Below are 25,791 nucleotides of genomic sequence, written 5' to 3'. Positions count from 1 at the left end.
CTACACCCTTAGGAAAGAAATGCTTCCATGCTTTTGTGATTCTAAGGGTCAGTGGCAAACAATCGTCTAAATGTCTTTGGGAGACCTCTGTTAAATATGAAATAAAGCTGTACGGGAATAAAAGCTAGTTTACATAGTACGAAGTAGTGTCATGTATGACTACTTTGGCCATGAGGTTTGAGGTGGTCATATAGAAATAGGCATAATAGAGACTTGAAGTTCTTTTATAATAGAAATATTTACAATTTTATTATATAATTACTACATAGTGTTTTACTATATTGCGTGCACAATTTGGATATTGAGCGTGAAAAGGAACTATCGTCCTACGTATATGTAACACCCATTAATGCAACCATGGTTTTAGAGTGGCACCAGACAGTGCGAGAGTGGGTCGGAACCTTTCTGTTGCGGATCTTTTGCGGGAGGGACCGGAAAAGAGGTGGATCCTTTCACGCACGATGTGGGGAGGCAGCAAGCTAAGCTGCTCGGGGAATCGTTTTTTAGGAGTGGTTATATCCAGGTACCGGGGCACACAGACTGAGTGTACTCGTTTAATCACGTCAGCAGGTGAGTGTCACTTTAACCCTGTCGGCCGGGTGGAGGTCCCTCACACATAACCCACCGGGCGGGCAGGCTGTTCTGCGCAGGCGCGGGAGAGGGCGGCGGGCTGTCGCTGAGCCCCGTGCAGGGTCACACCGCTAAGCTACTTTCGGTCCTGCGCTCTTCTGTCCGTTGAACGTCCGGCCTGGGCTCTCGCCCTGCCCTTCCTACAGGTTGGGAAAACTATCTGAGGACTAGTGGTTCTGGCCAAAGAGGGCGCAGCCCCCGGGCCGCCGCCATGTGGCCAGTGACCTTTGTTTTCATTTTGGTTGAGCCCTTGCCTCCGGAGCCGGCGACCATTCCGTGCTGGCTGGAGTCTGAAGGTCGTTTGTTTTCTTTGCCGCAGCGGGAAGACACCAGCTCTGCTGTCTCATAATTCTTGATAGCGTTGTATTTTGTTTTGTTTGCACGTATCTTGCCTTTTTTTTTTAGAAAGAATTTAAGGCAGCCATATTACTTTTTTTGGTTAATTCAGCAAACCTTATTGGCAAGTAAGATCAAGAAAATAACGTACTGAAACTGATGATTGTAGAAGACCGTTTGATTATTTAACTTCCAGTGTTAACCAGAAAGTTAAGTTTATTACCCTTTACCTGAAACTCATTTAACACATACTGTGTGCCATGCACTGGGAATTTTTTTTTTTTTTTTTTTTTTTTTTTTAATGAATGATACCTCTGAGGTCTCTTTAAGTAATGTTAGAATAAAACTAAGATTAGGATATAATGGGCAAAACGGGAAACCTCCAGGCCCACCAATAGACCTGGTAAGTTGGTGCTCCAATACAATGAAAAATGGTGCAGCCAATAAAATTGATGTAAATCAATGTGTGTCCACTTGGAAAAATGATTAGGATATAGCGTTAAGAAAGTTAAGTTACAAATCAGTATGTATTATACACTTAGAGATATATAAATGGAACTATATAGAGAGAGAATAGAGCTACATCAAAATTAGTGATCTGTGGTGGAAGTGGTAATCTATCATTTTATCATTATATATTGTCAGAATATATTTTTTCAGTAAACATCTTTTATAATCAGAATTTCAGAAAAATACATTACAAATATTTTCAGATTTGGGGACTGAACATAGAAGGAGTATCTAATACATATTTGCAAACAGGGAAACTTTTTAAATAAGGTATTTAGGAAGCTATCTTGAGGGAATTTGGCAATTTTAGAAGTCGTTGGAGTGGCAAAGGACCGTCTTGAGTATCTTGAGATTTCTGGGAAACTGCAGAGTGTTCCTTGAAAAGGAGGGCTGGAGGTGAGGGTGGAGAGTGGCAAGGGATGAGACAGACTTTTCAGGCCATGACAAGTCAATGAAAAGCCATGTAAACCTCCTGAGATTGACTTTATCTTGAGGACAGTGGGAAATTACTGAAAGAGCAATATAATCAGACTTGTGTTTAAGAAAGAACACTTGGCAGATGGGTAGAAAGTGAGATGGTGGCAGACAAGACTAGGCTCAAGGAGACCTTAAGAGTAATCCAGATAATAAGTGATGGTTACTGGAACTAAGATATTGGCAGAGTAGAGGTCTTACACTGTCGGTGTAGTATGTTATAGGCTTTGGGTAAATGATGTTTTGAATGAATTAAATGAAGTTTTCCTTCATTTCTTTAAAATCTCAAGTACCAGAAGGATCACAGATTCAAAGTAGAGAATGAATTGGTAGGATTCTAATTATTAATACAAACTCAGTTTCTTTCAGGTGTGGTGTGGTGGTTTTTATAGCTCTTGAGAATTCTGGCAATACTGATGTCCAAGGGGCTAGTTTTACAGAAATAGGGGAGGTGAAGGGGAGGTAGGGGTCATCACTGAGTACAGAGCAGGTACTGTGTTAAAATCTCTGATGCTCAGTTGCGTAGTCATACCTTATATATTCTTATATGCATATCACAGTTTACATAATTCTCTAATACAGTATTTCATTTATCTACCCAAAGTCATAAAGGAGGTGGTATTTGAACTGGGTCTTAAAAGGTAGTACGGATAGAAATGGTGGGAGAGAGAATAACATGAGGAAAGGCCTAGAAGCACAAACTTTTTTTTTGACAATGGTGAAATGACCTTGTTCCAGACTGTGAAGATCCTATTAAAAAACAAAATTAAAAAAACAAAAACAAAAACAAAAAAAAACATAAAAGCTCAGGAGAAAAATATTCAGAGACTATGATAAGATAAGCCGTGAAATATAAATGACCATTTGTCTTCGTCCATTTGATTACTCTAACAAAATATCACAGACTGGATGATTTATAAACAACAGAAATTTATTTCTCACAGTTCTGGAGACTGGGAATTCCAAGATTTGGTGTCCGGTAAAAGCTCATTTCCTGGTGCTTAGATGGAGCCTTCTTCCTGTGTCCTCACATGGTAGGAGGGGCAAGCTTGCTTTCTGGGGTCTTGTATGAAGACTCCAGTATGAGCCCTCATCACCTCCCAAAGGCCCCATCTCCTAATATCACTTTAGGGGTTAGGATTTCAACAAATGAATTTGGGGAGAACACAAACATTCAGATATAGCCCCGTTAAATTAAGAAGGGACATTTAACCTCATTCATGATAAATTCAAATAACACTGGGATACCTTTTTCGTGTGTTGAATTAACAAAGGAAAACATTTGATAATACATTGCATGGGCTGTTGGTGTGGGGAAGGAAGCTAGCGCTCGAAACTGATATTACCCATGGGGTTGCAAACTGGTTCAACATCTATGAGTGGCAATTACAAATTTATAAATGCACATGCCATTTAACACAGTGATTCTTGGGATTTTACCTACAAGTAAGTACTCTTTAAAATATATGAAATTACCTGTGGAATTCAATCTTTTTTTAAAAAAATTTTTTTAATGTTTATTTTTGAAGGAGAGAGAGACAGAGTGTGAGTGGGGGCGGGGGGGGGGGGCAGAGAGAGAGGGAGACACAGAATCCGAAGCAGGCTCCAGGCTCTGAGCTGTCAGCACAGAGCCCAACGCGGGGCTCGAACCCACAAACCGCAAGATCATGACCTGAGCCGAAGTTGGATGCTCAACCGACGTGGCGCCCCATCTGTGGACTTCAGTCTTCTGTTTTGGAAATAGCAAAAACTTGTAAATAATCTGAATAAATATGCATTAATAGGGAACTGCTTAAATAAACTATGAGATAAACATATAATGGATTACTATGCAGCTCTAAAAGAAAGAGAGGGGTGCCTGGGGGGCTCACTTGGTTAAGCCTCTGACTTTGGCTCAGGTCATGATCTTACAGTTCCATGAGTTTGCGCCCCACATCAGGCTCTCTGTTTCAGCACAGAGCCTGCTTTACTTCACATCTTCTGTCCCCCCATCTCTCTGCCCCTCCTCCACTAGTGCACACTCTCTCCCTCTCTAAAATAAATGTTTAAAAAAAAAAAAGAAGAAAGGAAGTTCTTTATGCTCTGTTATGAAATCTCCAAGATACCATGATAGGTGGAAAAAGCAAGGTAGGCGAGGTACTTTGTAGTATACCCTTTTGTGCTTTTTAATTTTAAAATTATTTTTTATTTTGAAATAATCTAAGACAAGAAGTTGCAAAAATAGTACAGAGAATTTCAATATGCCCTTCATTCAATTCTTCAGTGATAATATCTTACCTAACCACAATACATTGTAAAAGCCATAAAATTGACATTAGTATGATACTACTATTAAACCATAGACCTGATTTGGATTTTACCACATTTACATGCACTTGTGTGTGTGTGTGTGTGTGTGTGTGTGTGTGTGTGTGTGTGTGTTACCACATATATAGATTTGTGTAATAATCACTACAATCAGAATATGGAACTGTTCATAATCACAAAGAAATCTCCTAATACTACTCCTTTGTAGTCAGACCCTACCCTGACCTTAACCCTTGGCAATCATTAATCTGTTCTCCATTACTATAATTTTACCATTTCAAGAGTGTTGTATAAATGGAATCATACAGTATGTACCTTCTGAAATTGCCCCCCCACCCACCCATTGAATAAATACCCTTGAAATCTATCCCAAGTTCTTGTATCAGTTTTGATTTCTGATTTGTATTTCATGATATGGGTATAACACGGTTTGTTTAGCAATTCACCTATCATAGGATATTTTGGTGTTTCCAGTTTTTAGCTATTATGAATAAAGCTGCTGTGAACATTTACATACAGGTTTTTGTGTGGACATAAGTTTTCACTTCTCCAGGATAAATGTCCAAGAATGGAATTGTTGGTTTGTATGATAAGTGTATGTTTAACTTGAATAGGTTAAAGTGCTAAACTTTTAGCTTTCCTCAGTATCTGTATCATTTTACATTCCCACTAGCAATATGTAAGAGATCTAGTTGCTTCATATCCCAGTGCAGCTTTGGTTATACGAGGGTGATTAAGTTTTAGCCAACATGATAGGCATGTAGTAGCCTTCATTTGTATTCCTCTAATGGCGATTGATACTTCATGTCTCTTCATGTGCTTATTTGCATCTGTATCTTCTCTTTGATGAAATGTCTCTTCGTGTCTTTCTATACCCACTTTGTATACCCACACCCATTATATAATTGGATTCCTTTGTTTGTTGTTGTTCTTGTTTGTTTTATGAGAGTTGGGTTTTACTGTTGAGTTTAGAGAATATCCTTACATATTCCAGAGTTCTTTGTGGGGTATGTGTTTTGCAAATATTTTCTCCCCGTCTGTGATTTGTCTTTTGTTTTTCTTAACAGAGTCTTTTGCAAGGCAAAAGTTTTAAAGTATTTTTTTTTAATTTTTTTAACGTTTATTTATTTTTGAGACAGAGAGAGACAGAGCATGAACGGGGGGAGGGTCAGAGAGAGAGGGAGACACAGAATCCGAAGCAGGCTCCAGGCTCAAAAGTTTTAAATTTTAAGTCCAGTTTAATCAGTATTTTCTATTATGGATTGGGCTTTTGGTGTCAGATGTAAGAACTCTCTGCCTAATCCTAAATCATGAAGATCTTCAATAGTTTCTTTTAAAAGTATTATGGTTTTACATTTAGATCAATGATCCATTTTAAGTTAATTTTTGTATAAGAAGTGAGATTTAGGTTTAAATTTTCTTTTTTGGTCTATGATATCCAGTTGTTTCAACCCCATTTATTGAAAAGACTATTTTCTCCATTGAACTGCTTTTGCACCATTGTCAAAAAATCATTTGAGTGAACTTTATAATGTCCCTAGTAATTTGCTCTAAGGTCTATTTTGTCTAAATGTTTATTGAACAACTCTTATGTTCGCAGCAGAGTTCATAAAGCAGGTCTCTATGTAAGTTTGAACATATAGACTGTATGAGTGATTATTTTAGGATGATACACACACACACACACACACACACACACACACACACACACACACACACACAGTGTTTCCTTTGTAAAGGGTGTTCAGCCTATGTATGAATCCATTTCATGTAGCTAACGTGACAGAATTTGAGCTAGTTTTGACAAATCTCTGAATTCATATTATCCTTGTTTTAAAAGGTCACAGTTTTGTTTTGAATATGAGTTTTTTATAATTGTGCAGCATAATGCTGGTGCAGAAACGAATGGCATGAAAAACTTTTACATATGCATTACTTTTTTTTGATAATTTACATTTCAGAAATTTCTGATTAGAGTTAGATGGCAGAATGCAAGACTTTATTTTATGTTTTAGAATAAAACCCCAAATTAAGGGGAAAACCCTTTTGTTTATCAATTGTAATCAGTTGTGTTTATCAATTGTGTAATCCCTGCCCATCAGGGATTTATACTGTGAAATGCTTTCTCTAGACACTTAATTTTTATTTTCAGGGGTGCCTGTCTGGCTGAGTTGGTAAAGCTTGTGACTCTTGATCTTGAGATTGTGAGTTTGAGCCCCCATTGGGCATAGAGATTATTTAATAATTTTTATTTTCAGTTTATTCAGAGAATCAGTTCAGTTGGACTCCACAGACTAAACCATGGGTTTTCAGTGAATACAGAATCATGTGGTTCAAATCCTATAGAATGACTTTTGCCTGCTTGAATAGAATAAAAATTTACAGGTAAGTTTATTCATTCCTGTGGCAAAAATTTACATAATTATGTACAATAATAGTTTAGTATTGATTGTGTTTAATAAACACTGTTAGTATGAAATAGTGTATATGGTTCGATTAAGGTATCTTTTATTTATTTAAATATTCTTATTTTTCCAACAACTTTTAAATTTGGAAAATTTCAAATCTATAGAAAAGTTGTAATACAGTATGCATCTAGTGCATACCTTTCATCCATATTTAAATATGGCTTTTATTTTTAATGTAAGACTGTATTACCTAGAGACGTACTTTTTACTTCCTCATTTGTGACAAGATAGAAATAATGCAGTGCTTCAAATCATGAAGGATTTGGGTACAACATAAATATGATCAGGTGGGTAATTATACAGTTTCTAGGTGGTAAGACTGAATCAAAGAATGCCTTTCTGTATTTGTATTTTATAAAGCAATTTCTAACCTTGTGAAAAATACTGCATAGAGTTAAGATATGAACTGTGTTTCCCAAGTGCATGCTCTACTTGTAAATAAGCTAGCTCCTTTGAAATTGGGTGTATGTGAAATCATTGGTAGTCAACTGACCAACCACATGCTGTTACCTATTATAAATTAGACATTGATTATTTCATGAAGCATGGAAAAAAGATGGTAAATTCATAAGACAGTATTAAAGAAGCATGATATTTAACTCTTAAAAGGATCATAAGTAATCAATATAGAATGTTCTCTATGTAGCGAAGAAAAACATGGTAAAAATTTGAAAGGAAGGCATTACTTACTCTAATGTAACAACCTTATTCTTTCTTACCCAAGAACTTCTGGAGTGTTTTCCTATTATATACTTTGACATGGAATATGGTAGAGTATCTGATCCCTATTTAGTCCCTGTGTGACCCCATTTTATTAAAAAAAAAATTAGGTGAATTCTATACTTTCCTGGGCCTTTTTTATTAGATTATTCACTTGACAGATGTTTCCTGAGTACCAGCTGTGTTCTAGGAACTGTGCTAATCTCTAGGAATAAAATCGTAAGTGAGACAGTCCATGTCTTGCCCTCGTAGTGCTTAGTGAGGAGACATAATCAAATTGTCACATAGCTCCATGAAAAAATACAAAGTTATATGGAGGTTAAAATATGACCCAGTTTTGAGAGTCAGGGAAGACTTCTTAGATAGCATTACATCTAAACTAAGATCCGAAGGATGAAAAGGAATTAATTAGGTATGCAGAGGAGGGAAGGGAATGTGAGAAGAATGGTCCAGGCAGAGAGAACAACATACACAAAGTATCTGAGGATGGAGCAAGTAGGGTCCCTGCAAGGAAATGAGAGAAGGCCCATGCGGCTGGAATGGGGAGGATGAGTAGAGTAGTGGAAAGTGGGTTTGGGGAGGGAAGAAATTGGGGACCAAATAATTCAGAGCATTGTGGGCTGTGCTAAGGATTTTGAGTTTTTTTCCTCATGTCACTGGGAAACCATGGAAGCATTTTAAGTGGAAAAATAGCATGATTGTATTTATATTTCAGTGCACTCTGGATGCATTGTAGAGAACAGATTGGTGGGGGTGGGGGGGTTGAGGTAGGAAGCAGGCAGCTTCCTAGCAGACAGCTACGACAATAAATAGTTTAAGCAAGAGACGATAGTAGCTTGGACTAGGGTAATAGCACTAGAAATGAAGAAAGATGGGGGCGCTTGGGTTCAGATCCTGGCTCTACTCTGACTTAATCTCTCTGAGCCTCCCTTTTCTTTTCTGTGTAATAGGGGTAATAATAGTATCTACCTTACAGAGTTACCAGGACAATTAAATAAGATGACATATGACATATGTGGAGTTCTTAAATAGTGCCTGGCATTTAGTAAGTGCACAATAAATGACTGCTATTACTATTTCTACTTCTATTACTACTATTCCTATTTATATTATTATTATCATCATTGCTGTTAGATGTGACCTAGAAGGCCAAGTTTTGTAGCATTCCATTTTTGTTGTAATTTACTTTGAAAGCAAATTAACTTTGTTTCATCTGTGAATATATATGTGTATAAATATATATGTGTATATATGTGTGTGTTTATAAATATGTATATTTTTTTGTAGTGTGATTATAAGAAAACTTGGTTTTAAAGCATCAAAAATGAGCAACACGTGTATTTAAAATCTAATAAATTATAAATTAGAATATCTGCCTACATAATATATCCCCTGTTACATTGTTTTAAATGTCTATTTTTGCCTGGCTCTTTATTTTGACCTCTTAGGTACCCTTGGACAAGACTGTACAGTACTTCTCGGACCACTGTAGACAGCAGTGAGGTAAAAACATTCCTGGCCCTGGCTCACAGGTGGTGGGATGAACAAGGAATATATGCACCTCTTCATTCTATGAATGACCTGAGGGTGCCATTTATTAGGTAATGTTCCAGAAACTCTTCAGTCTTTTAAAATATAATTCTTTTCAATAATGTATCTTATTTTATTTTAAAAATAAAATACATATTTTTAAAATATGTATCTTAGTTTATTTTTTTCTTGGTTTATGCTTAGGTTCAAAATGCTGCATTTTAAGTTTGCTTTGGAAATTGGAGGGAGACATTCTTTTCATTGTCCATTGTTTGAAGTCATTAATTTTCTAATAACATTACCTGAAATCTAGGCTGCTTTTATTAGTTAACTTGAAGCATTTTGGACAATTTCAGGTTAATTAGAATTAAATCCTTATGAAAAGGAACTAGGATCCTATGGTATCAAGGTCATTTTATACTAACTTTGATGTTTAGACAGTCTGTTTAAAAAAATTTTTTTTAACATTTATTTATTTTTTTTTATTTTTATTTTTTTAATTTTTTTTCCAAAAAAAATTTTTTTTTTTTAACGTTTATTTTATTTTTGAGACAGAGACAGACAGAGCATGAACGGGGCAGGGTCAGAGAGAGAGGGAGACACAGAATCTGAGACAGGCTCCAGGCTCTGAGCAGTCAACACAGAGCCCGACGCGGGGCTCGAACTCACATACCGAGAGATCGTGACCTGAGCCGAAGTCGGACGCTTAACCGACTGAGCCACCCAGGCGCCCCTAACATTTATTTATTTTTGAGAGACAGAGCGAAACAGAGCATGAGTGGTGGAGGGGCAAAGGCGGGGGCCGGGGGTGGGGGGGGACACAGAATCCGCAGCAGTCTCCAGGCTCTGAGCTGTCAGCACAGAACCTGAAGCCAGGCTCGAACTCACAGATGGCGAGATCATGACCTGAACCAAAGTCAGACTTTTAACTGAATGAGCCACCCAGGTGCCCCTAGGCAGTCTTGATAAAGGGAATACTACTGTGACAATTCAATTCAACAAATATTTATTGAGAACTTATCTTGTACAAAGCTTGGGGGACTCTACTAAGATACTCATCATTTGAAACATAATCCATGTTCTTCAGAAACTTACAGTTTTCTGTGGGAGATAAAGACAAGGGTTAATCAGACTCCATTTATCAAGGAATTGTTAATTCGGTTTTTTGTCCATTTATTTATTTATTAGGGGCACCTGGGTGGCTCCGTCAGTTAATCGTCAGACTCTTGGTTTTGGCTCAGGCCATGATCTCACTATTTGCAGGCTGCAGCCCCGCATTGGGCTCTGTGCCGACAGTGCAGAGCCTGCTTGGGATTCTCAATCTCTCTCCCTCTCTCTCTGTCCTGCTCCTCCCACCCTCTCTTTCTCTCTCAAAATAAATAAATAAACTTAAAAATTTTTAAAGAAATTTTTTTGAGCACCCAGTATGAGCAAGGCACTGTTATAGACACAGAATGTCTGACTCAGATTGCCGTTAAGGAACTTCTTCATTGTTTTTTGCTGGTTCATCCAGACTCAATGAAGCAAAAGGGATATATTATCACCTTTCTATTACCTCTGAATTAGTGCATCACTGAAACACTAAGAAAAAGGTAGAAATATCATTTTGTTAGGCTGGGTCCACAGTTCTAAAGGTGTGGGTCCTGGACTAGCAACATAAGTATTACCTGGGAACTTGTGAGGAATACAAAATCCTCAGGTCTTGCCCTGGCCCTCCTGCCCTGGGGGGTTGGCAGTCTGTGTTTTAGCAACCCTTTCAGGTGATTCTGATGCGCATTCCGTTTGAGAATAACTCTATTCTCTGTCTGTATTTAGACATCACACTAAAACAGATTATCCAAGGAAGTATAAATTATGGTTAGAAATGTAGATTTTATTCTGAGCATAATTGGAAGCCATTGAAGGGGAGTGATATGATCTAAATTATAATATAAAGGAGTCATTTTAGCCCATCTGTGAAGAATGGGTTGGACTTCATTTGAAATTGATCCTCTCTGTATAACATTCTGATATTATCTACTTAACCACTATGTAGGTTATTCTTATAAGTCAGTCAATGTTAATAGCAATAAAAGATCCTGGGGCACCTGGCTGGCTCAGTAGAGCATGCAACTCTTAATATCAGAGTTGTAAATTCAAGCCCTATGTTGAGCCTTCTTAAAAAAAAAAGAAAAAAAAAGAAAAAAAAGATATTCTAAGGTATCCTCATTAAAGTATAAATAAAATTCATATATAGTCCAACTTAAAAGTCTAGTTTACATTATGTTAGGTATATATTTGTGGGTGTATGTGTGTGTGCTTCTGTTTTTGAATGTGGTAAAGTATTACTATGATTATCTTAGAATTAAGTTAACTTGATTTGGATGCCTATTTACATGATCATGAAAACATTACTAACTTAGAAGATCAAAAGAGAATCAATTTAGAAGGGACTATAGGTAAAATCTGAAAATATAGATCACCAGTATGTTACGTCTAAGCCCTATAAAATAGCCTATTTGTTGCTGACATGAAATGGGTCTAGTTAGTACTGACAGTGTAGGTCCTTGATTCCCCAGTTGACATATTTCAAGCAGATAAAAACTAAATTGTTTTTAGTTTTCCTTTAGGTTACTACTAAAGTAACAACTCATAATTATTACTGCTTTTGATAATTAAAAAAGTAATTTAATGCTGAAAATAAAAGGTCTTTTTACCCCCCAAAATCAATAATCCATTTAAAATAAGAGTTTAATGTTTCCTTGAAAATTATACACTTTTAGGATTTTATTGACAGGGCTGCGTAGGTGGCTCAGTGGGTTAAGCGTCAGACTTCAGCAGGCGTCATGATCTCACAGTTCATGAATTGAGCCCTGTATCGGGCTCTGTGCTGCCTGCTTCCAATTCTGTGTCTCCCGCTTTCTCTGCCCTTCCCCGGCTCGCACTCTGTCTGCGTCCCTCTCTCAAAAATAAATAAACATTAAAAATTTTTTTTAAGATTTTATTGACAAAATTAATAACTTTCTTTTATATGTTTTGGATTTTTAAAAAAGAGACAATCTTTTAAAAACAGTTGCTGATCACCAGCCAGGCAAACCTTTGTCTGGGATGAAGATTCTTGATGTTGGCTGTGGTGGTGGATTATTAACTGAAGTAAGTAATTTACAACTTTCCTGCCATTTTTAACTGGGAAAGATTTTGAGAACAAGTAGGCTTCTGACTCATTTATTTGTTTAATAAATAGTATTGTTTGTTAAAAAAAAACAAAATGCATAATGTTCTTAATGTTTTACCATTGTAACATTAATACATGCTTTTTACCTTCTTAAAAAATATGTATAAAAATTTCAGAAAATTATAGTGAGGATTTTTTTGGTTGTTTTTTTGTTGTTTGTTTTTGCACAAAATTGGACACTGGTCATTCAAATAGCTTTGATAATTTTTTTGTCTCTTCTAAGAGATTAGGCAGTTTCCACTGGTTTAAATGCAATGATAAGCTATTCCTTTGCATTTATTTCAGTATCAAAACCTAAGAGTATTGCCTGCTTGTGGGGTTCTCTCCTCTTCTCAGGTGCTTTAGAGTACTTGGAAGAATACTCATTCACTCCCTTTAAAAAATATTTGCTTTAACTTATATTTATGCCAGGCAGCTCTATTTTGTTGTCTGCTATCAACATAATAACTTTTTGTGCACTTTAAATATGTTAGTACTGTATTATGTGCTTGTAATTGTATCTATAGAGGGGTGCCTGGCTGGCTTAATCGATAGAGCATACAACTCTTAATCTCAGGGTTGTGAGTTCAAGCCCCACATTGGGTGTGGAGCCTACTAAAATAAAATGAGTTAAAATAGAACTTTTCCCCTGGCTCCCCGCTATTCTCAAATAATTCTTCATAGGTTTTTTTTGTTGTGATTATTATTCACTCTTAAGCTTCTTATGGTAATTGTCAAATGTGTACAAACTAGAGAAAATGGTCTAATGAACTTCCATGTACCCATAAACAGTCTCCAATAATTATTCCCTCATGATTAATCTTGTTTCCTTTTTGATAAGCTTTTTATTGCCAACATGTGTTCTGTTTTCTTCCTGAGGATAACAGTTTTTTATCCAATTAGCCTCTAGGGCGGCTTGGAGCTTCAGTTACTGGAATCGATCCTGTGGATGAGAACATTAAGACAGCACAGCACCATAAATCATTTGATCCAATCCTAGATAAGAGAATAGAGTACAGAGCATGTTCCCTGGAAGAGATTGTGGAAGAGACAACAGAAGCATTTGATGCTGTTGTAGCTTCTGAAGTTGTAGAGCATGTGATTGACCTAGAAACATTTATACAGTGCTGCTGTCAAGTGTTAAAAGTAAGAGTTACTGGGTTTACTTGTTTGTTTGTTTTTTTTTTGAGTGTGTGTATGTATTCATAGCAATAAATATTTCATAATACTTGAAACCAGGAAGCTAAGATTAGGGGATAGCATCTCTGCTGGCAGTTACTTCTGCTTCTCAGCTTGCACTCAATACCAGGGTTTTCCAGATACAGTATCTTGATATCCAAGAATCTTGGGAAGTGTTGGTGCTGAACATTATAATTATAAAAAATAGATTTAAAGTGGTAGTTTTCCATTGGTATAATCCGGATTAAATACCTGATAGATATTGAATGAGGGGCGCCTGGGTGGCTCAGTCAGTTAAGCGTCCGACTTCAGCTCAGGTCATCATCTCACGGTTCGTGAGTTCGAGCCCCGCGTCAGGCTCTGTGCTGACAGACAGCTCAGAGCCTGGAGCCTGCTTCCGATTCCGTGTCTCCCTCTCTCTCTGTCCCTCCCTAGCTCACGCTTGCACTCTCTCTCTCTGTGAAAAATAAATAAACTTAAAAAAATAAAATAAAATAAAAAAATAAGATATTGAATGACAATTATTAAGAAATTGATTTGGATTAATACTTAAAAATCAATAAAAACCATTAGTAGTGTAAGTTGACTTAGCATTTCTTAAGTATCTCTGTATATGATATATATAACAGTTTTTAGCTTATAAAAGAATACTTCATATATATGATTTCATTGATTTTCCCTACAACCAGATGAGAAAGGTAAGCAGGTACTGGTACTGGTGTGACCAGTAAGCAGGTACTGGTATTGGTACTGGTGTGACCAACTTGGACCAAAGGAGATCAATATTTGAGAGATATCAGAGTTTACTTGGTCTTTTGGGTTTTTTTTAATTTAGGTACAGTTGACATACAATATTGTATTAGTTTCAGGCATATAACATATTGATTTGCAATTATATACATTATGAAATGCTCACCACAATAAGTGTACTTCCCATCTGTCACCATAAAAAGTTACTAGAGTATTACTGTTTTCTCTATGCTGTACTTTTCATCTTCATTACTTACTTGTTCTATGACTGGAAATTTATATCTCTGAATCCCCTTCACCTATTTTGCCTGTCTCCCACCCGTCTCTCTTCTGGCAATCCCCAGTTCTCTGTATTTATGAGTATGTTTCTAGTTTTTGTTTGTTCATTTGTTTTGTTTTTTAGATTTCACAGGTAAGTTAAATCATATAGTGTTTGTCTTTATCTGTCTGACTTATTTTACTTAGCATAATTCCCTCTGTCTCTATCCGTGTTGTTGCAAATAGCAAGATCTTTTTTTTTTTTTTATCGTAATACTTGATGGTATACAATGTATTCTTTATCCATTCATGTATTGATGGACACCTACGTTGCTTCCATATCTTGGCTATTGTAAATAATGCTGCAGTAAATATAGGGGTGCATATGTGTTTCAAATTCGTGTTTGTTTTCTTCAGGTAAATATCCAGAAGTGGAATTGCTAGATTCTATGGTATTTCTATTTTAATTTTTTGAAAGAACCTCCATATTGTTTTTCATAGTGGCTGTACTAATTAACATTCCCACCACCAGTGCACAGTGTTTCTTTTCTCTCCATATTCTCATCAACACTTGTTATTTCTTGTCTTTTTGGTACTAGTCATTCCTACAGGTGTGAGATGATACCTAATTAGAGTTTTGATTTGCATTTCCCTGATGATTAGTGATGTTGAGCACTTTTTCATGTTGGTCATCTATATTTCTTTGGAAAAATGCCTATCCACGTCTTCTACCTGTTTTTCAATTGGATTGATTTTTTTGGTGTTGAGTTGTAGCAGTTCTTTATATATTTTGGATATTAACTCCTTATCAATTATATCATTTGCAAACATCTCCCATTTAGTATGTTGCCTTTTTATTTTGTTGATGGTTTTCTTTGCTGTGCAAAAGCTTTTTTTTTTTCTTTTAGTTTAATGTAATCACAATTGTTTATTTTTGCTTTCCTTTCCCTTGCCTGAGAAAACAAATCCAGAGAAATATTGCTAAAGCTGATGCTTTATTTAACATGCTGCGTATGTTTTCTTTTAGGAGTTTTATGGCTTCAGGTCTCAGATTTAGGCCTTTAATCCATTTTGAGTTTATTTTTATGTATGGTGTAAGAACGTGGTCCAGTTTCACTCTTTTGCATATAGCTGTCAAGTTTTCCTAGCACCATTTTCCATTGTATGTTCTTGCCTCCTTTGTTGTAGGTTAATTGACCATATAAGCTTGGATTTATTTTTGAGTTCTCCATTCTGTTCTGTTGATATATTTTTGTGCCAGTACCATATTATTTTAATTACTGTAGTTTGTGGTATAGTTTGAAATCTTGGGTTATGTACCTCCAGCTTCATTCTTTCTCAAGATTTGGGGTCTTTTGAGGTTTCATACAAATTTTAGGATTATTTCTTCTAGTTCTTTAACCAATACTTTTGGAATTTGGTAGAGATTGCATTGAATCTATAGATTGCTTTGTGTAATGTAGACATTTTAACAATATTAATTCTTCCCATCCGTAAGCATGGTGTATCTTTCCATTTATTTGTGTTGTCTTCAGTTTCTTTCATCATTGTCTTATAATTTTCAGAGTTTAGGTCTTTCACTTCCTTGGTTAAATTAATTCCTAGGTATTTTATTCTTTTTTGAACCCGTTGTAAATGAGGTTGATTTCTCTCTCTGCTAGTTCATTATTAGTGTATAGAAATGCAACCAATTTCTCTAAATTAATTTTATATCCTGTAACTTTACTGAATTCATTTGTTAGCTCTAATAGTTTTTGGTGGAGTCTAGGGTTTTCTACATATAACATGTCATCTGCAAATAGTAACAGTTTTACTTCTACCTTACCAATTGGAATGCCTTTTATTTCTTTACCTTGGCTGATTGCTACAGCTAGGATTTTCAGTACTACGTTGGATAAAAGTGACAAGAGTGGACATCCTTGCCTTGTTCCTTATGTTAGAGGAAAAGCTTTCAGCTTTTCATCATTGAATGTGATGTTAGCTGTGGGTTTTTCACATATGGATTTATTCTGTTGAGATATGTTCTCTCTATACCCACTTTGTTGAACATTTTTATCATAAACATGTTAAATTTTGTCAAATGCTTTTTCTGCATCTATTGAGATGGTCGTATGATTTTCATTCTTCATTTTGTTAATGTCTTGTATTATGTTTGTTCATTTGCACATAGTGAACCATTCTTGCATCTCTGAAATAAATGCCACTTGATCATGGTGAGTGATCCTTTTAAAGTATTGTTGAATTTGGTTATTAGGATGTCGGTCTGTAATTTTCTTTTCTTGCAGTGTTTTTGTCTGGTTTTGGTATCAGGGTCATGCTGCCCTTATACAAGAAATTTGGAAGCATTTATTCCTCTTCTATTTTTTGGAATAGTTTTGAAAAGGATAGGCTTTAACTCTTTAAATATTTGGTAAAATTCACTTATGAAGCTATCTGATCTTGGACTTTTGTTTCTTGGGGGTTTTTAAATTACTGATTCAATTTTGTTACTGGTAATTGATCAGTTCAGATTTTCTATTTCTTCCTCATTCAGGCTGGGAAGATTGTGTGCTTCTAGGTATTTACCCATTTCTACTAGGTTGTCCAGTTAGTTTGCATTGAATTTTTCATAGTTGTTCTTATAATCCTTTGCATTTCTGTAGTGCCAGTTATAACTTTTCTTCTTTCATTCTGATTTTATTTATTTGAATCCTCTCTTTTTTTCTTGATGAGTCTGGCTAAAAGTGTATCAATTTTGTTTGTGTTTTCAAAGAACCAGCTTTAAGTTTCATTGATTTTTTTCTTTTTTTTTTTTAATCTCTATTTCATGTTTTTATGCTTTGATCTTTATTATTTTCTTCCTTCTATTAACTTGGGGCTTTGTTTATTCTTTTCCTGGTTCCTTTAGGTGTAAGGTTAGATTGTTTTATTTAAGATTTTTCTTGTTTCTTTAGAGTCAGTCATTGCCATAAACTTTCCTCTTAGAATAGCTTTTGCTGTGTCCCAAAGATTTTGAATCATTTTGTTTCCATTTTCATATCTCTCCAGGTATTTTTTTAAGTTTACTCCCTGATTTTTTTGTTGACCCATGGGTTGTTTTGTTGCATGTTGTTTAGCCTCTATGTGTTTGTGTTTTTTCCAGTTTTTTTAGTTTATTTCTGTTGTGGTCAAAAAAGATGATATGATTTCAGTCTTCTTAAATTGATTGATTTTTGTTTTGTGGCCTGAGGAGATCTATCCTGGAGGATGTTCCATGTGCACTTGAAAAGAATGTATATTCTGCTATTAAAAAATTTTTTAATGTTTTTTTAAATTTATTTTTGAGAGAGAGAAAGAGATTGAGAGAGAGAGCAAGCACGGGCAGGGGAGGGGCGGAGAGAGAAGGAGACACAGAATCCAAAGCAGGCTCCAGGCTCTGAGCTGTCAGCACAGAGCTTGATGCGGGGCTCGAACTCATGAACCACAAGATCGTGACCTCGACCAAAGTTGGACGCTCAACTGCCTGATCCACCCCAGGTGCCCCTATTCTGCTATTTTTACATGAATGTTCTGTATCTCCCTATTAAGTCTATCTGGTCTAATGTATAAATCAAAACAGCTGTTTCTTTATTGATTTTCTGTCTGGATGCTCTTATCTATTGATGTATGTGGGATGGGTATTAAAGTCTCTTACTATTATATTACTGGCAATTTCTCCATTTATGTCTGTTAATATTTGCTTTATGTATTTAGGTCCTCTCTTGTTGGTTGTGTATATATTTACAATTGTTATATTTTCTTGTTAGATTGATTCCTTTATCATTATTAGTGCCCTTTGTCTCTTGTTATAGTCTTTGTTCTAAAGTCTATTGTCTGGTGTATATATTGCTACAGCTTTCTTTTTTTTTTTGCTTCCATTTGCATGGATTATCTTTTTCCACCCCTTCACTTTCGGTCTTTATGCTCTTTAGGTCTGAAGCCAGTCTCTTAGAAGCAGCAAATAGATAAGTTTTGTGTTTTTATCCATTCATCACTCTGTGTCTTTTGACTGGAACATTTAGTTCATTTACATTTGAAGTAATTGCTGATAGGTATGACATTATGTTAGTTTTTTTTTTTTTTTATTAGTTCTCTGTTCTTCTCTTGCTTTCTATCCTTGTGGTTGATGACTGTCTTTAGTGCTATGCTTGGATTCCTTTCTCTTTATTTTTCATGTGTCTCTTATAGGTTTTTGGTTTTTGATTACTAGGAGGTTCATATATAACATTCTACATATATAGAAGTCTATTTTAAGTTGATGGTCACTTAAGTTTGAACACATTCTAAAAGCACTACATTTTTACTACCCCCTCTACATTTTATGACACCTTATTTTACATATTTTTATATTGTGTATTTCTTAACTAAGTTTTGTAGATATAATTGATTTTACTACTTTTGTCTTTTAACCTTTATACTTGCTTTTATAATGCTTAATCTACTACCTTTACTATATATATATTTGCTTTTACTAGTGAAATTTTTTACCTTTTAAAATTTTCTTACTTCTAGTTATGGCCTTTTCTTTTCTGCATAAAGATATCCCTTTAACATTTCTTAGAAGGCCAGTTTAGGGATGATGAACTTCTTTTAACTTTTGTTTGGGAAACTCTTTATCTGTCTTTCAATTCTGAATATTAACCTTGCCAGGTAGAGTATTCTTAATTGTAGGTTTTTTCTTTTCATCTCTTTGAATATATCATGCCACTCCCTTCTGGCATGTCTTCATTTTTTGACATTTTTATTATTATGTATCTTGGTGTGGATATCCTTGGGTTTATCTTGTTTGGGACTGTCTGGGTGTCCCCTGTATGGGCTTTGTGCGCCCTTGTGTTGTGACTGGGCTATAACTCTGCAAGTTCTGGTAGGCAGGGTTGATCCTCAGCCTAGCTGTCTGCAGTGACCAGCTGTGACTTCCGCAGGTACACTGGCATACAGAGCAGTTTCTCAGCCAGCGTGGCTGGGTGGCTGAGTGGCTCAGCTGCAGTTTCTGCCCACATGCTGGTATGTGGGGCTGCCCATCCACTCCCCAGGGTAGGAGTGGTGCCACTAGGTGTGGTGGGGCAGTAGCTTTGGGTGTGGCAGGGTGGGAGTCACTTTGGAGGGTCACCTTCCAGGGCAGATAGGTCCACAGGGGAATGCCAGGGCAGGGTGAGTGGTGTTAGCAAGATAGATGGAGAGTGTCAGAACCGGCTCCCACAAGTATCAGGCCAGCTAGGCTGAAGGAAGGTAAGAAAAATGGCACCTACCAGTACTTCCATTGCTGAAGAAAGCTCCTGCGGATTCCTGCCTTTCCAGCACATGCCCTAAAATTAGTCAATAAATCCCCTTCATGTATAACATTGGTACTTCTCAAACTGCTGTCTATGTGCTAGATGTTGGCCCGGCTGAGGTATTGTGCTAGCCGTTTAAGAATAGAGTCTTGGTTTCCTATAGACTTTTGCCTCTCCCAGAGTTAAACCCCTCTGAATTTCAAAGCTAGACATTATGGGGGTTCATCTTGTCAGTGTGGGTCCCTGGGGCTAGGAGTGTCCAAGGTGGGACTTGATCCCCTTGCTTCTCAAGGTAGACCTCTGAGCCTGTGATATCCCTTCCAATTTATAGGTTTCCGTGCCAAGGGTTTCGTTCCCTACCACATCTCTGCCCCTCCTACCCTTCTCAATGTGGCTTTTTCTCTATAGCTTTAGCTGTGGAAGAGCTGTTTTGCCAGGCTTCAGAATGAAGTGCATTAATGTAGTTGTTGCCTTAGTGTGTTCGTGGGAAGAGATGAGCTCAGGATCCTCCAAGTCTACCATCTTACCTCAAGAATCCAGAGGTCACTTGGGCTTTATGTCAAAGTTCGCTAGGCACTTAAGTGGGGCTTAATGTCATTTTTTTTTTTTTTTAATGTCACATTTTTTGATTCCAAGTCTGGTTCTTCCCATTACATTGTTACGTTTACATAATTTGCCACAGACATAGTCTTCTCAAGGTGGTTCCAAATTTTTTAAAAATAAATCTCCTGAAGTATTGTTGCTGTTGTTGTTGTTATTCTAACTCTGTTGTTAATGTAGAGGTAACACCCTAAAGGTCAAGATCTAAAAGAACGAAATGCTTAGCTCTTACGTAATTAGAGCTTTTTAGAAATACTCCTTTTTAAATAAGTTTGGTTTTAGAGAAGATTACAAAGATTGTACAGAATGTTCCCATATATCTGTCCCCCAGTTTCTCCTGTTAACATTTCACATAGTAAGGACAGGAACTAGGGGCACAGAGCTGAAGGAGACGTCCATGCCTACATGCCAGCCCTGCACTTGCCCACTCCAGAAGGTGAGTGCTTCCTTCGATTTTGTTCCTTAGGCACATCACCTGCCTCGCCATAGTCCTAGCCCTATTTCTCAAAGCTGAGGAATTAACATTCACATTATACTATTAACTGCACTGCAGACTTTGTTAAAATTTTTTTTTTTAATGTTTATTCATTTTCGAGAGACAGAGCGCGAGTGGGGGTGGGGCAGAGAGAGGGAGCCACAGATCAGAAGCAGGCTCCAGGTTCTGGGCTGTCAGCACAGAGCCTGACATGGGGCTCGAACGCTTGAACTGTGATATCATGACCTGAGTCGAAGTCTGACACTCAATACACTGAGCCACCCATGCACCCCCATACCTTGTTAAATTTCATTAGTGTTTCTGGTAATGCCATTTTTCTCTTCAGGATCCAATCCAGGATTCTGCATTGCATTTAGTTGCTGCGTCTCCTTAGTCTCCTTCAATCTGTTACAGTTTCTTGGTGTTTCCTCTTGAATGAGTTTTATTAAGCTTATCTTCTTTTTTTTTTTTTTTAAATTTTTTTTTTCAACATTTTTTATTTATTTTTGGGACAGAGAGAGACAGAGCATGAACGGGGGAGGGGCAGAGAGAGAGGGAGACACAGAATCGGAAACAGGCTCCAGGCTCCGAGCCATCAGCCCAGAGCCCGACGCGGGGCTCGAACTCACGGACCGCGAGATCGTGACCTGGCTGAAGTCGGACACTTAACCAACTGCGCCACCCAGGCGCCCCTAAGCTTATCTTCTATCTTCCAAGCAAAACTCCTTATTTTTTGTGTTATATACCAGTCAGTATATGTGAATGGAGATTCTTTGACACGTAATAAGAATGCTGGCATTGTGGAATTTAAAACTAATTTTTGCATTAATAAAAAGCCTATTTAAAAAATGACCATTGCTTACCCCTTTTTCCTTAGAATAAGATTTTGTAGGACACAGACTAGATATTCATAAGTGATTTTTTTCCATGGCTCTACTGAGATATAATTGACATGTAAGTGATTCTTTGTTGTTGTTGTTTAAAATTTATTTATTTTTGGAGAGACAGGGCAAATGGGGGAGGGGCAGAGAGAGAGGGAGAAAGAGAATCTCAAGCAGGCTCTGTGAGCCCCATGTGGGGCTCAATCCCACGAACCACGAGATCATGATCTGAAGTGAAATCAAGAGTCGGATGCTTAACCAACTGAGCCACCCAGGCATCCTAACATATAAGTGATTCTTTTTTTTTTTTAAGTTTTTTTTTAATGTTTATTTATTTTGAGAGAGAGAGAGAGATACAGAGCACGAGCAGGGGAGGGGCAGAGGGAGAGAGAGAGAGAGAGAGACAGAATCTGAAGCAGGCTCCAAGCTGTCAGCACAGAGCCAGATGCAGGGCTCGAACTCATGAGCCATGAGAGCATGACCTGAGCCAAAGTCAGACACTCAACCAACTGAGCCACCCAGGAGCCCCATATATAAGTGATTCTTAATAAGATATTTTAGAATATTAGAGTTTTAGATAGAAAAGTTACAATAGTATCTTATATATCTAATATCTTACATTTCAGTTTTTAATATAAAGGCACATTGCAATATTTCAGGGTCTCATCTTTTTTTTTGGTTTTGGGGTGGTATTTGAGATATTTTCTCACTCTTTATATATCTATATGCACACATATGTATAGATAATTATTTTGCAAGGAACCTTTGTGACTTTATCCCCATCAGACTAATGAGAATATGTAAAATAGGGAGGAGACATTACTGTTTGCCATTTGTGGGAATAAATATAGGAAACACCATATACAGCCGCTAAAAAATGGCAGACTAAATAGTCTCATAAATGGTTTGTATTCATCTAAGTGCTTATATTGATCTCTTTGTATTCTTTACACTAATAAAATCAAAACAAAACAAAAAACTCTCGAACCTTAATCGCTAACATTTTTGTCAGAGGACCCTTGGCGTTACCTTCATGAGAGCGGGGCTGTATGCTGCACCAAACAAGTTAGACGGACTCAGGACCCAAAGAGAAAACAGTGTTGACATATGTTAGTCCGTAAATGTGGACATGTAACAAGGAATAGTAGCCTGATCTTATTTCTATATTTTTATTATAAAAATATTTGATACATATAAAAGAAAGTATATACTATAAACATGTCACAGGAGTGTGATTTTAAGAAGTTGTAAGCACTGTTGCATAAACCCAGTGAGTACATCTGTAGTAGACTGCCTTTAATAATGAGTTTCCCAAAAGAAGAAAGAAAAGTATTTTGGTAACTTACACTTTATACTTATGTATCTTAACTGCACTTAAATTATTTGGAAGGAAGGAGGAGGTGGAGGAAGCCAAGCCTTTACCTAAATGGTACTCCTGACATCTAAAATGTTACTTCTGTCCATACTTTTTTTTTTTTTTAGCCTGGTGGTTCTTTATTCATTACCACAATCAACAAAACACAGCTGTCCTATGCCTTGGGAATTGTTTTTGCCGAGCAAATTGCAGGTATTGTACCAAAAGGTACTCATACATGGGAGAAGTTTGTATCACCTGAAAAGCTAGAGAGCATTCTGGAATCAAGTAAGTATTGAGAATTTTTCCGGTTTTCAAGGCCTAACTGAACTTTTCATGTACCTATAATTATTAATCACACAACCTAGCCCTTAATTAAATGGGCCACTATTCCTTGGATGGTGGTTTCATCTCTTAACCAGATCATAAAGTCCTTGAAGTTAGGATTAAGTATTAGATACCACTTCTGTCTTACTGGGCACACCTAACTGAGGGCCAAGCAAATCACAGATGATCAATGAATACTTTTTGGCTTGCTTAGTCCTCAGTTGTTGAAGGATCAGGTACAAATGTCTATTATTTACACATCCTTAGTTTGTCCTGTTGAGGTCCTGTGTGTATCAGCTTATCTTATATGTTATTTTTTCTGGTTCTTCCATACTCAGATATACTTTGAACTTCTTGGTCACATTTTGAGTATTTTTTGATACTTACAGCATGCCTTATATTACGGTTCTTTGGGTATTTTTAAGCCCCTGTGTGGCCTATGAAGGCAAGACTGTCCTTTTTGTACGCCTTGCAGTGCTTAGCTCTGCTTTGCACATTGTGAGCTTGTGATTTACATGTGGAATTCCTGTCAAGTAAGAATATTTAGTTGGCATTTGGTATCCCATTTGAGTACTTAAACTCATGTATGTCTCAGGTTTTGTTTTCACATAACAGTATATCAAAATCGATTTTACTTGGATTATTATCAGTCCACTGTGATGTAGGAAGTTCTAAAGATTTCTGTAAGTGTATTGTTGAAAACAGAGGAGGAAAACGTATTTTAAGATGCTTTATAGGAACAATCACTTTTGGCAGATGTTTTCTAATAACAGCTTATGTTTATTACGTACTTAGCAAATTGCGAGCACTGTGTTACTTTATACACATACCTCCTCTAATTCCAACAGCTCTATGAATATATGTTCTGTCCATGTGAGAAGACCGAGATTCAGAAAGGTTAAGTGACTTGCTCAGCATCACCATCTGATAGGTGCCAGGCTGGGATTTGAACCCAAGCAGTCTGCTTTAGAGTTTTATGTTCTGTGTTACAGTAAGGAATGATATGTGTGTATTTTTTCCCGTTGAGTCAGGAATCCTTTTTAAATACAGAGTTGCATTAGAGTCTTGGCATTTGGAAGATAAATACTTATTAAATCTATTCTTTCTGATTTTATTTATTTATTTATTTATTTTCAGATGGTCTGTCGGTTCAAAGTGTGGCAGGAATGCTCTACAACCCATTCTCAGGTTACTGGCATTGGAGTGAAAACACCAGTCTTAACTATGCAGCTCATGCTGTGAAATCCAGGGTACAGGATCACCCAGTGCCTGATGAGTTTGTTTTCAAGGGGGAAACAGAGGAGCTTAGAGGCCAAGACTCCACCAACGCAGGTGTTCAGGAGGAGTTGAAGAAATGAATGGTTTCTAAGTTCTGCATACTATGGCTTGAAAGTCTGGTGTTCACATTTGGAAAAAATATATAATTTCTCTTTTGTGAGAGGATCATGAAGAAAAGAAAGTCCATAAAAAGGGCTAAACCTTGGATAAAAGTTTTTGTTGTTTCATCTAGTAGCTACTTTCAAGGGATTATTTTATGATATATGGTAAAAAAAAAAAAAGTTTTGTCAAGGTATTGTATAATCTAGGCGTTTAAATTCCTCAGCCTTGGTTATATAAATAGAATGTGCATATTTTACTTCATTTTACAAATTATATATACTCATCCAGCATATATATATATATATATATATATATATATATATATATATATATATATAAACATGCTGTAATGTGTTTTAATTTAAAGGAATCTGCATTATCTGTGTTCTTTATTGGGTTTTAGCTAAAGGCATTTATGCTTCTGACTTAAGAAACCAAATATAGTTTTATGCCACTTATATTTGGGAAGAGAAAATGTATTTTTTCCTTTAAATTTTAGTTTGTTGGAAAGCAAATGGATAGTTAAATGTATGCTGGATTTGAATTCAAACATTAAAATCAAGAAATTTGGATTATGTTGGACATACTTCTATGCAGTTCCATAAATGTTTTATTGTGACTTTTTTTTTTTTTTAAGTAGAAAGGACTTTTTAAGACTCAATTAAAAATTCAGTCATGGATATTTTCTTCTTTGGCTAACATTTTTATAATTAAAGGGACTGACTTGAAATACATTTTTATGCCTCTTGAAATTTGAGAGTCTCTGGCTTTTTCTGAAAGTCCCGATGCTATATGAGGACATTCATAGAGGCTGTTGACCCAGTGTGACAAACATGGACTGAATTCATGTGACCCAGGTAGAAGGTAAGCTTTTAACTTCCTAGCATTTTTACCTTTAAGCTCATGTTTTCTATCTTCCTTTGTCACTGTTAGATTGAGCTCTACAGGCAAACACTTCCCAGCCATCTTGGCGTATCATTTGCTTATTCTCAAAAGTATTTTAGGGGAGAAAACTGAAATTTAAAGAATTAAAAGAGGAAATTTAATTTCACTTGCTACTGTGAAATTTTTTTAATGAAATCAGATATTTATTTACTTACCATAAGATTTTTTTAATTTAAAAAAATTTAATATTTATTTATTTTTGAG

General features: G+C 36.4%; 1 protein-coding gene and 1 long non-coding RNA gene across 3 annotated transcripts; both read left to right on the top strand.

Moving 5' to 3' along the window:
• The first annotated feature begins 251 nt into the window (after positions 1-251).
• COQ3 (coenzyme Q3, methyltransferase) lies at positions 252-25,217 on the top strand. 2 transcript variants are annotated; one of them, XM_058734797.1, is made up of 7 exons: positions 252-570; positions 6,516-6,642; positions 8,894-9,046; positions 12,008-12,107; positions 13,072-13,314; positions 23,064-23,223; positions 24,400-25,217. In XM_058734797.1, the coding sequence occupies exons 1-7, from the start codon at positions 462-464 to the stop codon at positions 24,618-24,620; spliced, it is 1,113 nt and encodes a 370-aa protein (XP_058590780.1). In that variant the 5' UTR covers positions 252-461; the 3' UTR covers positions 24,621-25,217. The 2 variants fall into 2 exon arrangements, with proteins under 2 accessions (XP_058590780.1, XP_058590781.1); XM_058734798.1 differs by lacking the exon at positions 252-570 and adding an exon at positions 647-776.
• Positions 20,253-21,552, top strand: LOC131514597 (uncharacterized). The gene is made up of 2 exons (XR_009263153.1): positions 20,253-21,139; positions 21,387-21,552. It is a non-coding gene; the product is annotated as an uncharacterized LOC131514597 (long non-coding RNA).
• Positions 25,218-25,791: the final 574 nt, after the last annotated feature.

The sequence above is a fragment of the Neofelis nebulosa genome, chromosome 6, assembly GCF_028018385.1.
Source record: "Neofelis nebulosa isolate mNeoNeb1 chromosome 6, mNeoNeb1.pri, whole genome shotgun sequence".
Lineage (NCBI taxonomy): Eukaryota > Metazoa > Chordata > Mammalia > Carnivora > Felidae > Neofelis > Neofelis nebulosa.
The sequence above is the reverse complement of the archived record's forward strand: the minus strand, read 5'-3'. Positions and strand labels throughout refer to the sequence as shown.

What these genes read in the sequence shown, in the direction of transcription:
- COQ3 (XM_058734797.1), top strand. Translation starts at nt 462, where the DNA reads ATGTGGGGAGGCAGCAAGCTAAGCTGCTCGGGGAATCGTTTTTTAGGA. An exon ending in CTGAGGGTGCCATTTATTAG is followed by an intron (nt 9,047 to 12,007) that starts GTAATGTTCCAG and finishes TTTTTAAAAAAG; the next exon opens with AGACAATCTTTTAAAAACAG. An exon ending in GTGGTGGATTATTAACTGAA is followed by an intron (nt 12,108 to 13,071) that starts GTAAGTAATTTA and finishes TTATCCAATTAG; the next exon opens with CCTCTAGGGCGGCTTGGAGC.